The sequence below is a fragment of the Motacilla alba genome, chromosome Z (genome assembly GCF_015832195.1).
Source record: "Motacilla alba alba isolate MOTALB_02 chromosome Z, Motacilla_alba_V1.0_pri, whole genome shotgun sequence".
Lineage (NCBI taxonomy): Eukaryota > Metazoa > Chordata > Aves > Passeriformes > Motacillidae > Motacilla > Motacilla alba.
The window spans coordinates 35,450,601-35,462,981 of record NC_052046.1 but is presented as its reverse complement, the minus strand read 5'-3'; the positions used below and the strand labels follow the sequence as shown (position 1 = coordinate 35,462,981).

Genomic DNA, 12,381 nt, shown 5'->3' with positions numbered 1-12,381 from the left:
AATCTTAAATACAAGCAAATATAACACAGTTTTGACCTCCTTCTTTCTTCAGGCTTTGTTAGAGCCAGAGGAGGAGCTGATATTAGAGATGTTAATGCTAACTCTGAAAACTGGGCTGTAGTTAAAGCTGCTTTAGTGGCTGGGATGTATCCCAATCTTGTGCATGTAGACCGAGAGAGCCTGGTTTTAACTGCACCAAAGGAGAAGAAAGTACGATTTCATCCAACCTCTGTTCTTAGTCAACCTCAGTATAAAAAGGTAAAGACACTTTGAACTTTTTAGAAAATATTTTTTCTGGCAAGTGGTAGAATGAAAAATTTCAGTTGGTGTATTTTTCCTATATTTCAGTTAGTCCTGCTAGTGGAACAAGACAAAATAATAAAAAGAAAAAGCTAGTTGTAGAAGTATTTGGTTGAGGTAACAATCTCTGCTCATTGTTATGAGGAAAATTTTGCTCTGAAACTGATATTTCTTTGGATCCTCTTTTAAAGCGAAATGTTTTTCTTCAAGGTGATAGGGTAACTTCTAAGTCTGGTTTAATATACTTGTGCTTTTCTTATTCTTGTGTATGTAAATATATATGTATTTATTTCTAAATACATAAAGTAAGAACTAAGTTTAAAATTTATTTTAATGACACATAGACGATAAAATAACACAGTCTTATTTGTTCCTGCACAGATTCCCCCAGTGAATGGCCAAACTGCAGCTGTTCAGGCCCTCCCTACAGACTGGCTGATATACGATGAAATGACTAGAGCTCACAGGATAGCAAACATCAGGTGCTGTTCTGTTGTAACACCCATCACTGTGGCTCTCTTCTGTGGACCAGCTAGGTTACCAAGTAATGCTTTACAGGCATCTTCGTCCTGTCAAGGTATACTGGAGTCTGGATTTGGAATGTTTGCATTGGTATTATACTAGTACGTGATTCGGAAAACTTATTTTCCAATTCTATTTTCTACATAATTTGGCTAATTCTTGAAATGACAGAGCTATATATAGTTCTCTTGCTGTTCAGGAATAATTTATAGGCTGTGTAACAAATGTCTTGAGTTTTGTGAATCCTTGTAAGTTCATAAAATGTTTACAGTTCTGGAGTCTCAGAAATAACAGTATAGTTTTTAAAAAAATAAAAAATGCAATCAAAATGTTTAAAGACAGTACTTACACTGAGAAGTGTAGTTTGTATATTTTTTCTACAGCCTAGTTTATTTGATACTTTGAACCAGATGATTCAAACTGAATCATATAGTTAGAGTTAACGTGGCAAATAATCATATTGCTTTCAGTTGACACATGCATTTTTAAATATTATTTTCTACTGATAACTTTTAATGTCAATTAGCCATATTATTAGCTAGAAGTAGTAGAGAATTTTTTAAAATTTCCTTTTTTCATATTTAAATGGCGTGCTGCAAGAGTAGAAGCAAAAATAATCTTATCTGTTGTCAGTTCTGTAGAAATATTAGCTTAAATTAAGAGTCCAGGCTGACTTTCCTGACTGCTCCAAAACAGTTACCCTTAAAATAATGTTAATGCTGATTGAATTGCACTTTGAAAAAGGAATCCTAAATAGCCATATGCATTTATAATTTTTTTTCTTAATTGTTATTTCAAGATATAAAGCATAAAGCAATGTATGGTTTTACAAACAACTTCAGGCAAAAGTTTGATAATGGCCTGTTATTGATGAAAGGACATGAAAGAGTCAGATCACTTCAGTTTATGTAGTAGGGCCCTTAAGAGGTCTGGGAACCTGTTCTCCTAACTGAAGCAATGACCTTCCCTGGGGTGTATATGCAGAAATTAAAAAGTGTGGTTACAAATGTTTACATTTTAAGTGAAAATTTAGAAGGAAAATTAGCTTATTGCTGGTAATATAGTAGTGTTCAAGTTTTTGTATGTAAATGAAAATAATACAGAAATGTTAATGCACCTTTTATACTTAATTCAGGAGACAGGGCATCCAGTGATAGCAGTGACAGTGAGATGGAGGACAGAACAACTTCTCATGCATCACTACTAAAGCTAGATGAATGGCTCCATCTCAAACTGGATTCTGAAGTACGTAATCTATCACTTCACTTCCATGTTTGTTTTATGTAGAAGAATATTTATGCCATACTGTCCTAAAAAATTCTTAAAACTCTAAAAACTCTCTCTGTCTAAAAAAATTCTTTTTGGTTGGTTAACCAAAAAGTTACTGTAAGAATGGCTGTTGTGATCCCTTCAAATCTCTCAAATTTACAGGAAAACATACTAAATGAGTTAACCTTTATTTTATGAGTTCAGTAAGAAATATGAAAACTACACAAATACGGACTCAATCTTCTTTTGCCCAGGCTAGTAATTTGTGTGAATTCACATATTCAACATACAAGTTGTAGGGCTTCCTATGGATTGTAACAGTCCATAACTCTTAAATCCTGCACCTGTGAGCAAAAAGGAAGAAAGAATTTGTTACCTATCCAGCTGCAAGTGTTCATTATTCTTCCTCTGTCCTGGTGCGGCCACACATCACACTGGGAAGCAGGAAAGCCTCAGCAGTCAGCTGCTGTTGGATTTGCTTCAGAAGCAATTTGGGTAAGCTGATGTTTTGTGATTGCCATCTTGGCAGTTTGATCCATTTCCATAAGTTAGGAGATTCTAAAGAAACTGCCAGACAAAAGAGAAATGGCTGCAGAGAGCAGCAAGCTGCAGGAGTAGTGGCTGCATAATGGCCCTTCTGCTGTTTGTGGTCACCTGTATTGCCTGTGTGATGATCCCAGCAGACAAGACTTTAGCTTGAGCTGGGTTAGACAAAATTTAAGCAGGAATTGAGAAAACTGTAAAAGTGGCATATTGTGTATTTCCTTTCCTGAGAGGATGACTAAAGTTGCTTGACTAAAATGGAGCACCTGAAACTGGAGCTGCTGAAAGAAAATTGCTTCAGATTTTATAAAAAGAAGAAAAGAGCCCCAGCCTTTGAAGATACGAGATTTCTGGTTATTGTGAAGCTCTGATTGTGTTAGAAGGTAGAATAACCAGAGGTCTTTTCCATCAAGTATGTCTAAAGAGCCCATAAATACAAACTGAACTGGCTGGAGAGGCATTGGACCGTGAAAAGACTGCTTTTAAAGAGAAGATAAATTTTTAAAGTGAAAAATGAAAAATCCTGTGTGTTTACAATAGAATTTTAAGTTTTGTGCAGTACAGCATGAAATGGTTTAGAAATTATCTTGGACCTGAGGAAAGAAAAGATAACAGCATAATTTAAATGTGAGGTTTTCTTCCCCTCCCTGAGACCTTAGTCTTGCCTTTCAGTTTGCCGGAATGCCACCTGCTGCTTGATAAGAAAGATGTAGGATACCCTTTGCCTAACTGATATATTTTTTATAAGTCTTTAACAGAACTGAAATTCATTACAGGCTGCTGGTTTGCTGTTGCAACTCAGACAGAAGTGGCATAGCTTATTTCTGCGTCGCATGCGAGCTCCTTCTAAATCGTGGTCTCAAGTTGATGAAGCAACTGTAAGAGCAGTTGTAGCTGTTTTAACTGCTGAAGAACAGTCTGCAGGTTTGCAGCAACCTTCAGGAATTGGTCAGAGACCAAGACCTGTGGCCTCTGAAGATCGTCTTGTACCATCTACATGGAGGTCAACTAACACCAGGAGAAATACTGTAGAAGCTGAATTCTCTGACTCCTCTAATGCTGAAAAGTAAGATGTTGAGATCTTCCAGAGACTGTAGCTTGTAATTTATATATCTATAAAAACATCACTTGAATTTCTGCTTATATTAAGAAGAAAGAAACAATATAAATACAGCTGAAAGCTTTGATACTGTCCTGTGCTGTAGTTGTGATTTCATTGAGAACTATTTAATATATATGTTGGCTTTTTGGGAGAGGAGTCAGAAATAGTGTCCATGAGTTATACTCCTTGGGAAGTAGCAGAAGAGGTTTAATCATAACACTTAGAATGAATGCAGCCTTTTTTAATTAGTGTTTAGTATGTTTTTGAATTACTGTAATACATGTGATCATCCAGTAGGCTGATATGTAGAAATAAATCATTCTGTGACCTCTTGCAAAACTCAGGGTCTGTTATGCCTTTACTTTTTAGAGTTCTCATGAGGTCTATACGTCCTGTAATTCATCAGCCGAAGAAGTACAAACGAAAAAATGTTTTGCACTCCAAACAAACTTCAGATGACAGGTCAGATCAATCATCAGTGAAGTCTGCAGACAGCAGTAGCTTCCCTAGCCCCTGTGCTAGTCCATCTTCGATATCTGGAAAGGTACAGTTCTCATAAACATATTACCCTACTTTTCAAAATTAATAGAATCTCTTGCTGGTATCTTTCAGCAACTGTCAGGTATTGTATTGATAAATTAAGAACCTTACTTAGATTTTCATTGTTAACAACCACATAATACTTCTTTTGGAATCAAAAATCAAGAATGAATATCCTTTTTATACTAGTTTAATGCAGTAAAAATGTTATTCTTTGTAGACTTCTGAAGTAAAGCTATTCAAAGTAGAAAAAAAATCTACTTTTGAGATTTGTTTTGAGTTGGTTTTTTTTTTCCAAAACTAGGTATAATAAACAGTGGCAGTGTATACAGTACATGCATTTCTGAACTCAGTGGATTTTACCTTTCTCTCTTCCTGTTATAGCATACATTGGTACTGATTCTCTTTAAGTTTTGTGTTATCTGCCTCATTATCACTGGCAGTTTTTTGATAATTATTTAATAAAGCGTACATTTTTATTGTGAGGTTATTTTCATAAATCTCCCTGTATTTTTTAAATTCAGCCAGTGTTACAGAGAGAAAATTTGTTTCCTGAAAATGGATATGCAAGTGTGCTGCAGGCTACAGTCTAGAGTGATTAATTTTGTGTCATCTGAACTTGTCTCAGACTTCAAACAATTGTAATTAATCACTAGACTGTAAGCCTGTTCTGCCATAATTGTTTGCTGCCCCTTGTGAATGAATTATAATTTTTAAAAATGCTTAAAAATGTTAAATAGGTGTAAATATACTTTCAAGTCAGTTCTGACAGAAACAGCTGATAGATAGTATATTTCTTGTATAATCTTGGAGAGGAAAAACTGTTTGAAGGGTCTGTCTGCATGTGTGTAGAACTTCAGAGCTGAAGCTTGTTTTATTTTATTGTATTTATTAATTTAATTTAATTCTTTCAGGCTTCCAAATCACCTTCCCCAAGACAAAATATGCCAGTTCGGTACTTTATAATGAAAAGTAGCAACTTGCAGAACATTGAGATTTCTCAGCAGAAAGGTGTATGGTCCACTACGCCAAGTAATGAACGAAAACTGAATGGAGCCTTTTGGGAAAGCAGCATGGTTTACTTAGTCTTTTCTGTTCAAGGGTCTGGACACTTCCAGGTGAGTCCTTAGCTGATACCAGCTGTTGGTGGTGATTGATAGTTTAGGAGAGTGCAGCAAATGGCTGTGTACAGTATGGAGGGCTTTGCTTATGGCTTCTGACTTTCTGATAAGTAGCATATTGTACCAATGTCTCTGGTTGCTGAGGAAGAGTACTTCATTCTTCTCCAAAACAGTCCCTTTTAATGAACTCAGTTTTTCCCTCAAAGGACAAAACTAAGTTGCCTCCAAACATAATGAGTCAGAATAATGTTTCTACCCTACATAAATGCTTTTAAACAGCAACAGTGGAACAAACAAAGAAATCCATACAAAGCAGGGGATTGCTGCCTTTTTCTCTGCATGCCAAAATAAATGCTGTAAGTGAACAAGAAGATAAAATCAAGTCACTGCTTTCTAAAGCCAGGAAACTTGTGTGTCTTGAATACAAATTTTAATAAAAACTGTTCTGCTGGAACTGTAGTTTCTCAAAGTTAGGAAGCTGGAAAGTCATGGCCATGTTTCTTCCACAGCTGTCTTGAGTTCATATTTAGGGAGGTATTTGTCAACAATTTGCTGACAAATCTGTGGGAAGTTTAAAGGTAAAGGCTTGACCTGCTGGTGCAAAGTTGCAGGTTAACTATGTTGTAGAGCCTGCTAAACTCAATTGTTCCGAGTAAAGAAAGTTCAATTTACCTCTTTATATAGTATAAACTATTCATAGAAGTCAGCTGAACTTAAAATTTAATGAACCAGTCCAAATATAGAGATCTTGATGATACCACTTGATGATTGTGGTGAAATGTACATATGTCAGGAGGTAGGTGGATTATGTTGGTTTTCCCTTCCAGTTTTGACAATGCACTGAATCTTCATGGGAATGTGAGATGGACATTCCTAATAATATTTTCTTGCCTCAGGTGTCTCTACTTTCCACCTATATTTTTCTCTGTTCCTTCTATTAATTTTCATTGATTTTAATTTACGGCTTTAGCTGTCTAGGACTGCATGACTTACAGCAGCAGTGTGTGCTGGTAACTTTAGGCAGTGCACTGCATCTCTTGGACTCCTAAGTTATAACTGGGGTAAATTTGCCTGAACAATTGATACATTGTGCATGGCCTGGGTTTATTTTTGGTTTGTTTGGTGTGTGAGTTTAAAGGGTATCCTTAAGTAAGTTAAATGCCATCTTGGATTTGTGGTTTTTTTTCATTTCATTTCTGAATATTTGTCTTGTTGGAATTTCTTTCAGCTTCATTAAAAAAGGAACTTTAGGCAGCTTTAACTTACTTCTTTGGAGAACAGCTCCACACTTCTAATTGTATATGAAAGTTTGTTAACAAAGAGAGAATAGTGAAAGTGAAAGAAGGACGGAAGGAGGGAAGGAAGGAGGGGAGGGAGGGAGGAAGGAAGTGTCGGAAGGAAGGAAGGAAGTGTCGGAAGGAAGGAAGGAATGGAGGCAGGGAGGCAGGGAGGGAGGGAGGGAGGGAGGGAGGGAGGAAGGAAGGAAGGAAGGAAGGAAGGAAGGAAGGAAGGAAGGAAGGAAGGAAGGAAGGAAGGAAGGAAGGAAGGAAGGAAGGAAGGAAGGAAGGAAGGAAGGAAGTGTCGGAAGGAAGGAAGGAAGGAAGGAAGGAAGGAAGGAAGGAAGGAAGGAAGGAAGGAAGGAAGGAAGGAAGGAAGGAAGGAAGGAAGGAAGGATGGATTGAAAGAATTTTGTACAAGTAGCAAGGAATAGCTAATGGGCATAGAACATTCATCTTGATACCTTGCACTTTTTACAACAGCTTTTCAACCTCTGTTACAAAGCTTTTAAAATCCACTTGAATGGTAACTGTGAGAGATGAATTGAAAGACATCCTTTATGGTCAAATTCTAGAAGGCATATTTGAAGTGGAAGAAACAAATGATACTTCTAACTTTCTAGGTGTAAACATTTTGGAAGATCCAGCTTCATGTGTGTGAGTGTTTGGATGAATCACTGAAACTAATTTGAAAGTTTCATATGAAATCCACTAATTTATTTAATTCCAGCATAAATAGATGTGCTCTCATTATGTTCATTCTTTCATGTTTAAATATTTCTTCCAGGGTTTTGCTAGAATGTGTTCATCAATAGGGTGTGAGAAAAGTCAGGACTGGGGATCTGCTGGATTTGGAGGTGTATTTAAGGTGGAGTGGATCCGAAAAGAAAGCATTCCTTTTCAGTTTGCACATCATTTGCTCAACCCTTGGAATGACAATAAGAAAGTACAAATAAGCAGAGATGGCCAGGTAGTTATTCTCTTCTAAAGTCTTCTTTACTTGGTAGAACTGTGTTTTCTTCATAGGCTTGTTCAGCCTTGAACTCAACTGTGCTCATGTATGTATTACTCTGAATCACAGTACTTTGGTGCGCATTGTAGCTTCTGCTAATGCAAATTTACTGTTGCGATAGTGGATTTATTAAAATCACACCAGATTCTTGCTTAATGTTGTTTAAAAAAAAATGATCAAAGCTGGATTTTTCCAAAATAAATGAGGTGTTGTTGGTGGTTTTCTTTTAATTTCTGGAGGTTTGTTTCCTGTTTGATTCAGATGTGTTCCCTGAGATAAAATAGTCTGTCATACCCAAATAACTGTTCATAATTAGAGGCTTGCGTTTTCCATAAAGCCTCAGGAGAATCTTGATATTTGAGGCAGAATAAAGCTTAGTACTGTTCTCCAATGTATTAAAGCTAAATGCAACTGCAAAAAGCCAGGAAAGAATTTGCACGAGAATTCTCTATGGCAGTTTTTGCGTTCTCCTCAGTCTCCTCCCAACACATCTCCTTGGTACAAGATTCTGGACTAAACTTTTTGTATTGTCTTCTCACTGCTTCCCCAAAACCTCTTCAGTGATAACAATAAGGAAAGGAGCATACTGCAACAACAAGGGAAGGAACGTAGCACATGTTGAAGTTGACAGTGCTTCTCCTTTAAGTGGCTCTTAAGACCTAAAGAATCTGAACAATATCAAAAATAAGTTATTTATATTAATGTCTGTGATTCCACCAAGAACCCACTGCATTATCTGTGACCTGCCTTTCCACATTCTCCACTGCATTTAATGGAATTAAACCTCAAAGACGTGGAGAATAATGATCTTTAGTTAATAAGGAAGTGGCCTGTGAAAGACACAAATTGTATGATGCATCTGTTGTAGTGATGGTATCTTCATTACGAATTCTTTTTTGAGAACTGACATCTTGCCTGAAACAAAAAACAACAAACATCAGGTAGGCGAGGATTGCTTATGAAAGTTTCTAATCTCCTGCAGACCCCTTGTTGTAGGGATAGTTCTAATATAAGTCACAATAGCAAAAGTAACAATTCTTTCAGAAAGACCACCAGCAACTTCTTCTAAGGATTTTGTGATAAATAGTTTTTATATGCACAATGGCAGCAGTGCTGATAACTTTTTAATTTCCTGATTGCTTCTAGGAGCTGGAACCACAAGTTGGAGAGCAGTTGCTGCAGCTGTGGAACCATATTCCTTTGGAATGAAAAAACTCAACTGATTAAGCATGTCATATAATGAGATGGAGGTAGTTATTATTTCATGTATTGCATTCTGGTTTTATGATAATAGAGAAGGTATCAACATACACTCTGTCATTACAGTACTGTCATTTTATAGCTTGTGGAAGGTACACAGAGAACTAAGTGTTTTCTTCCTTTTGATTTTTTTCTAGCTGACATTGTTGAAACATCAGCTCTAACCACTAGAACCAACAGCATGTCTACAATACCAAGATAAGGAAGAAGGTGGCACAACAAACAAACTCCTGAAGCTCTTAGTCATGCTAGCTCTTAGCTAGCAGTGGGAAAAAAAGAGGGAATTATGTTTGTTTTGGTGTTTCCTTGTTGTAAAAAATATCAATAAGGTTGTCCATCAGTCTTTTTTGACTGAATTATTTTTTTCTACAGTAGTGGGCAGATACTTGAAAGTGTGGTAAAGTTCAAAATTAAGTTTAAAGCAATGCACCACATGTAAGTTTTTTGTGGGTTTAAAATAGCACAGCAGACAGTTTACATTTAAAGCATTCTCAATCCAGTAAATGTATGAAAGAAACCAGTTTAATGTTAATTAATCATTTTTGCAGTTTGATTAAAATAAATAAATTGAGAACAGATGTCTCCAAATATGTTGGGAGAGTCCTTAATTGTTTGGTGAACTTCTGTATGCACAGTACAAGAGAGAAGGATAGGTTCAATTACAAACAACTATACAGCTGGAGAACGCTAGTTTTTGAATTCTAGTTTAAATATAGAAGGGAAAGAAGTATGAGACTTTTTTGAGTGTGGCTTGGTCCAGTGGTATTTCCAGTTTCAATTTTTTTGCCCCTAAAAATACTCACACTTTGACAAGCTGAGACAGTCTTTCAGAGGCCTGTGGCCAAATGGTATTTTAATAGTTCACTATCTTGAGCATTGTTACAAGATTTCTACTTCTTTTATAAAAAATAAAAAATAATTACCAGTACAACTTACTTCATCTTTCAATGTAGTCTTCAATTTTTCTTTCTATACCTCGTCTTTCAAGTGTATTTCTTTCTTCTGTACTACTGTTGTTTTGGTTTATTCGACTTTTCCTTAATCATTAACATACTGTAATGTAAGGCTGTTGCAAATTCAGTCTGCTCACTGTCAGCAATGGTGCTCATTCTTGGTTTAAACTGAGAGCTTTTTCTGCTTTGGAGATTCTGCTTAGTTTTTCATGTCCTCTTAGGATGTTCTCATAGTTCAGACTATCCCATGTATTCATTAACTCTGGCACAGCATCATTAGAAATTTAAGTTAGACTTGCAACAGGCTACTGAAGGACCTGGTGCAGTCACTAAGAAAGCTGCCAAGAATATGAGTGGCTGTGAAAGAGAAGGAGACGAAAAAGGTATCAAAGGGATCTTTAGGCATTAAACGAAACACTAAACATTAAACGAAACACTTTTCGTTTAGGCACTAAACGAAAAGGGATCTTTAGGCATTAAAAAACAAATAAACATTAAAAAATATATGTATAGTATGTTTTCATCTTAAATCCAGAACTAAAGACTCATTTGCAGCAAGTAGTGTTCTTTAAAATCCATCTCGCTCTCATTTTTTTTTCTTGGGAGACATTTATTACTTGTTTAGCACTCAATTTAATTTATATAAAAATAGTAAAGATAACCTACAGGAGCCCTGCTCTTAGAAAACAGTCAGATTTTTGGCATGTTGCTACTTCTCTGCCAATCAAGATGCAATAATTTCATAAACAAGGCTAGGACATGCTTGTCATGTCTTTTCTGACTGCTGCACTTCTCTCCACATGATCAAAGTGGTCGTTGCTGTTCATTAACATGGCATTTGGAGGAATCCTGATTAAAAGGACCCTAAGAGGTAAGCTTATTTCTTAGTAAGAGTAGAAGCTGGAATGTGTCTTTTTTTTCCTTAGATCTGAAACTGTTGGAAGGAGGGGAGAAAATCTGTACTAAAATGTTCAGCTTCTCAGTGTTCCCATTGAACAACATACTCGGCCACTCTAGATGGATTTAGTATACTTGGTGCCTTTCTCTCTATCCTTCAGCTTTTTTTCTTTTTTTTTTTTTTTTTAATTCTCTTCGTGCTGTCAAGTAACCTGTATGAAGAATTGTGTAATGAAACTGCAGATAAAAGCTTTTGTATTGATCTTGCCTGAAGTGGCTCTGGAGTTGTTCTGCAATCTCTTGGAGCATTCCCAGTGGCCTGTGGGACAACTGGGGTGTATCTATTTACTGTTTAAGGGAACCATTAAAGTTTGGGTTTGGTTCACATCTACTGGTGGAGAGAACGTAACAGAGGTAAAACAAAATAGTATCTCTGGATTTGGAAGATCATAAGGACCTCCTTGCTTTAATTTCAAGTGAGGATAAGTACAGCATGGCACTAAGATCCAGATCCAAGCTGGAGAGAAGCTGAGTTACACAATGGTTCCTGCTTGTTGAGTTCATTAAAATAGGTGTCTCTGTCTTTCCTTTACTTGCCTGTAGTGTGTAAATCCTGCTGAAGCTGGGCTTTTATACTTGTGTTTGGCTGCATTACAGGTAATTAGTACCAAATACAGAAGGGATGAATCTGGCTGATAGACTGCATCTGGAGGTCTTAAATTAGAGGAAAAAAATCAGCTGTCTACCATTTGGTGGTGATCCAAAGCCTAAATGAAGTGCAATGTGAGAAGTGGCCTACTGTGTCGGGAAAACAAACAGACCTTCTTAGAGAGTTGTGGTGAAAGCTTAAAAAATAGCTGCTAAAATTCCTCAGGATTGTATCAGACATAGAAAAGGGTGCCAGATCCAAGTGGGGAGTAATATCTGGGAGGTAGTCCAAATAGTTAGATCCTGGCAGTTTCTTGTGAGGGATATTTTCTGTGAAATAGCTTCAGCATTTGATGTAGGTCTCCTGGGATATACAATAGCCCACCTGGCTGCTGGTGTTCAGCACATGAGAAGGCTGTGTCTGGGAGATGACACTCAGATCCTTCTCATTCTTCTCAGGGCCTGGCAGAGGTGTCCTGCTGATGTCCTCCTCTGTGTTGGGCTAAGGGATTTCTAGGTCCTGCTTGCCTAAGGGAGCTGCCACAGTCACACTATGTGCCTGGTCCTGTGTGGCGGGTGACCGCTGGCTGGGCCTCTGGATCCCAATGGAGAACACATGGGAGACTCATACAGGAATACGGCTCCTGTGCCCTGTGTATGCCATGGGATGAGGTGCAGTGCAGTGCAGCCCCCAAGCCCTAAGAGCTTGTGGCTTGTGCCCTGCTCACCGCAGTTGCCCCAACAGTTGAGGATCGTGTTCTCCTCCATTGGCTTCTCTCTGGTCCTCTACTGCAGGACTGGTCCAGGAGATTCCCAGAAATGAGAGGAAGAAAACCTCTTGAGACAGAACTTATATTAGTGTGTCCATGGTGAAACCACCCCCTTGTGAGTCCCCCCTTATGGGGAAAGAAGCATCCAATACTCGTAAATACTTGTG

The 12,381-nt window shown here is 37.3% G+C and overlaps 1 protein-coding gene across 3 annotated transcripts in view; it reads left to right on the top strand.

Moving 5' to 3' along the window:
- Positions 1-9,877, top strand: part of LOC119695744 (3'-5' RNA helicase YTHDC2-like) — a 29,861-nt gene extending 19,984 nt beyond the window's left edge. For all 3 annotated transcript variants that reach the window (XM_038124817.1, XM_038124818.1, XM_038124819.1), the window contains 9 exons: positions 53-258; positions 682-877; positions 1,958-2,067; positions 3,411-3,700; positions 4,106-4,280; positions 5,191-5,394; positions 7,462-7,644; positions 8,833-8,936; positions 9,084-9,877. In XM_038124817.1, coding sequence (XP_037980745.1) covers positions 53-258; positions 682-877; positions 1,958-2,067; positions 3,411-3,700; positions 4,106-4,280; positions 5,191-5,394; positions 7,462-7,644; positions 8,833-8,895 — 1,427 coding nt within the window. In that variant the 3' untranslated portion in view covers positions 8,896-8,936; positions 9,084-9,877. The remainder of the gene's footprint in view (positions 1-52; positions 259-681; positions 878-1,957; positions 2,068-3,410; positions 3,701-4,105; positions 4,281-5,190; positions 5,395-7,461; positions 7,645-8,832; positions 8,937-9,083) is intronic.
- Positions 9,878-12,381: the final 2,504 nt, after the last annotated feature.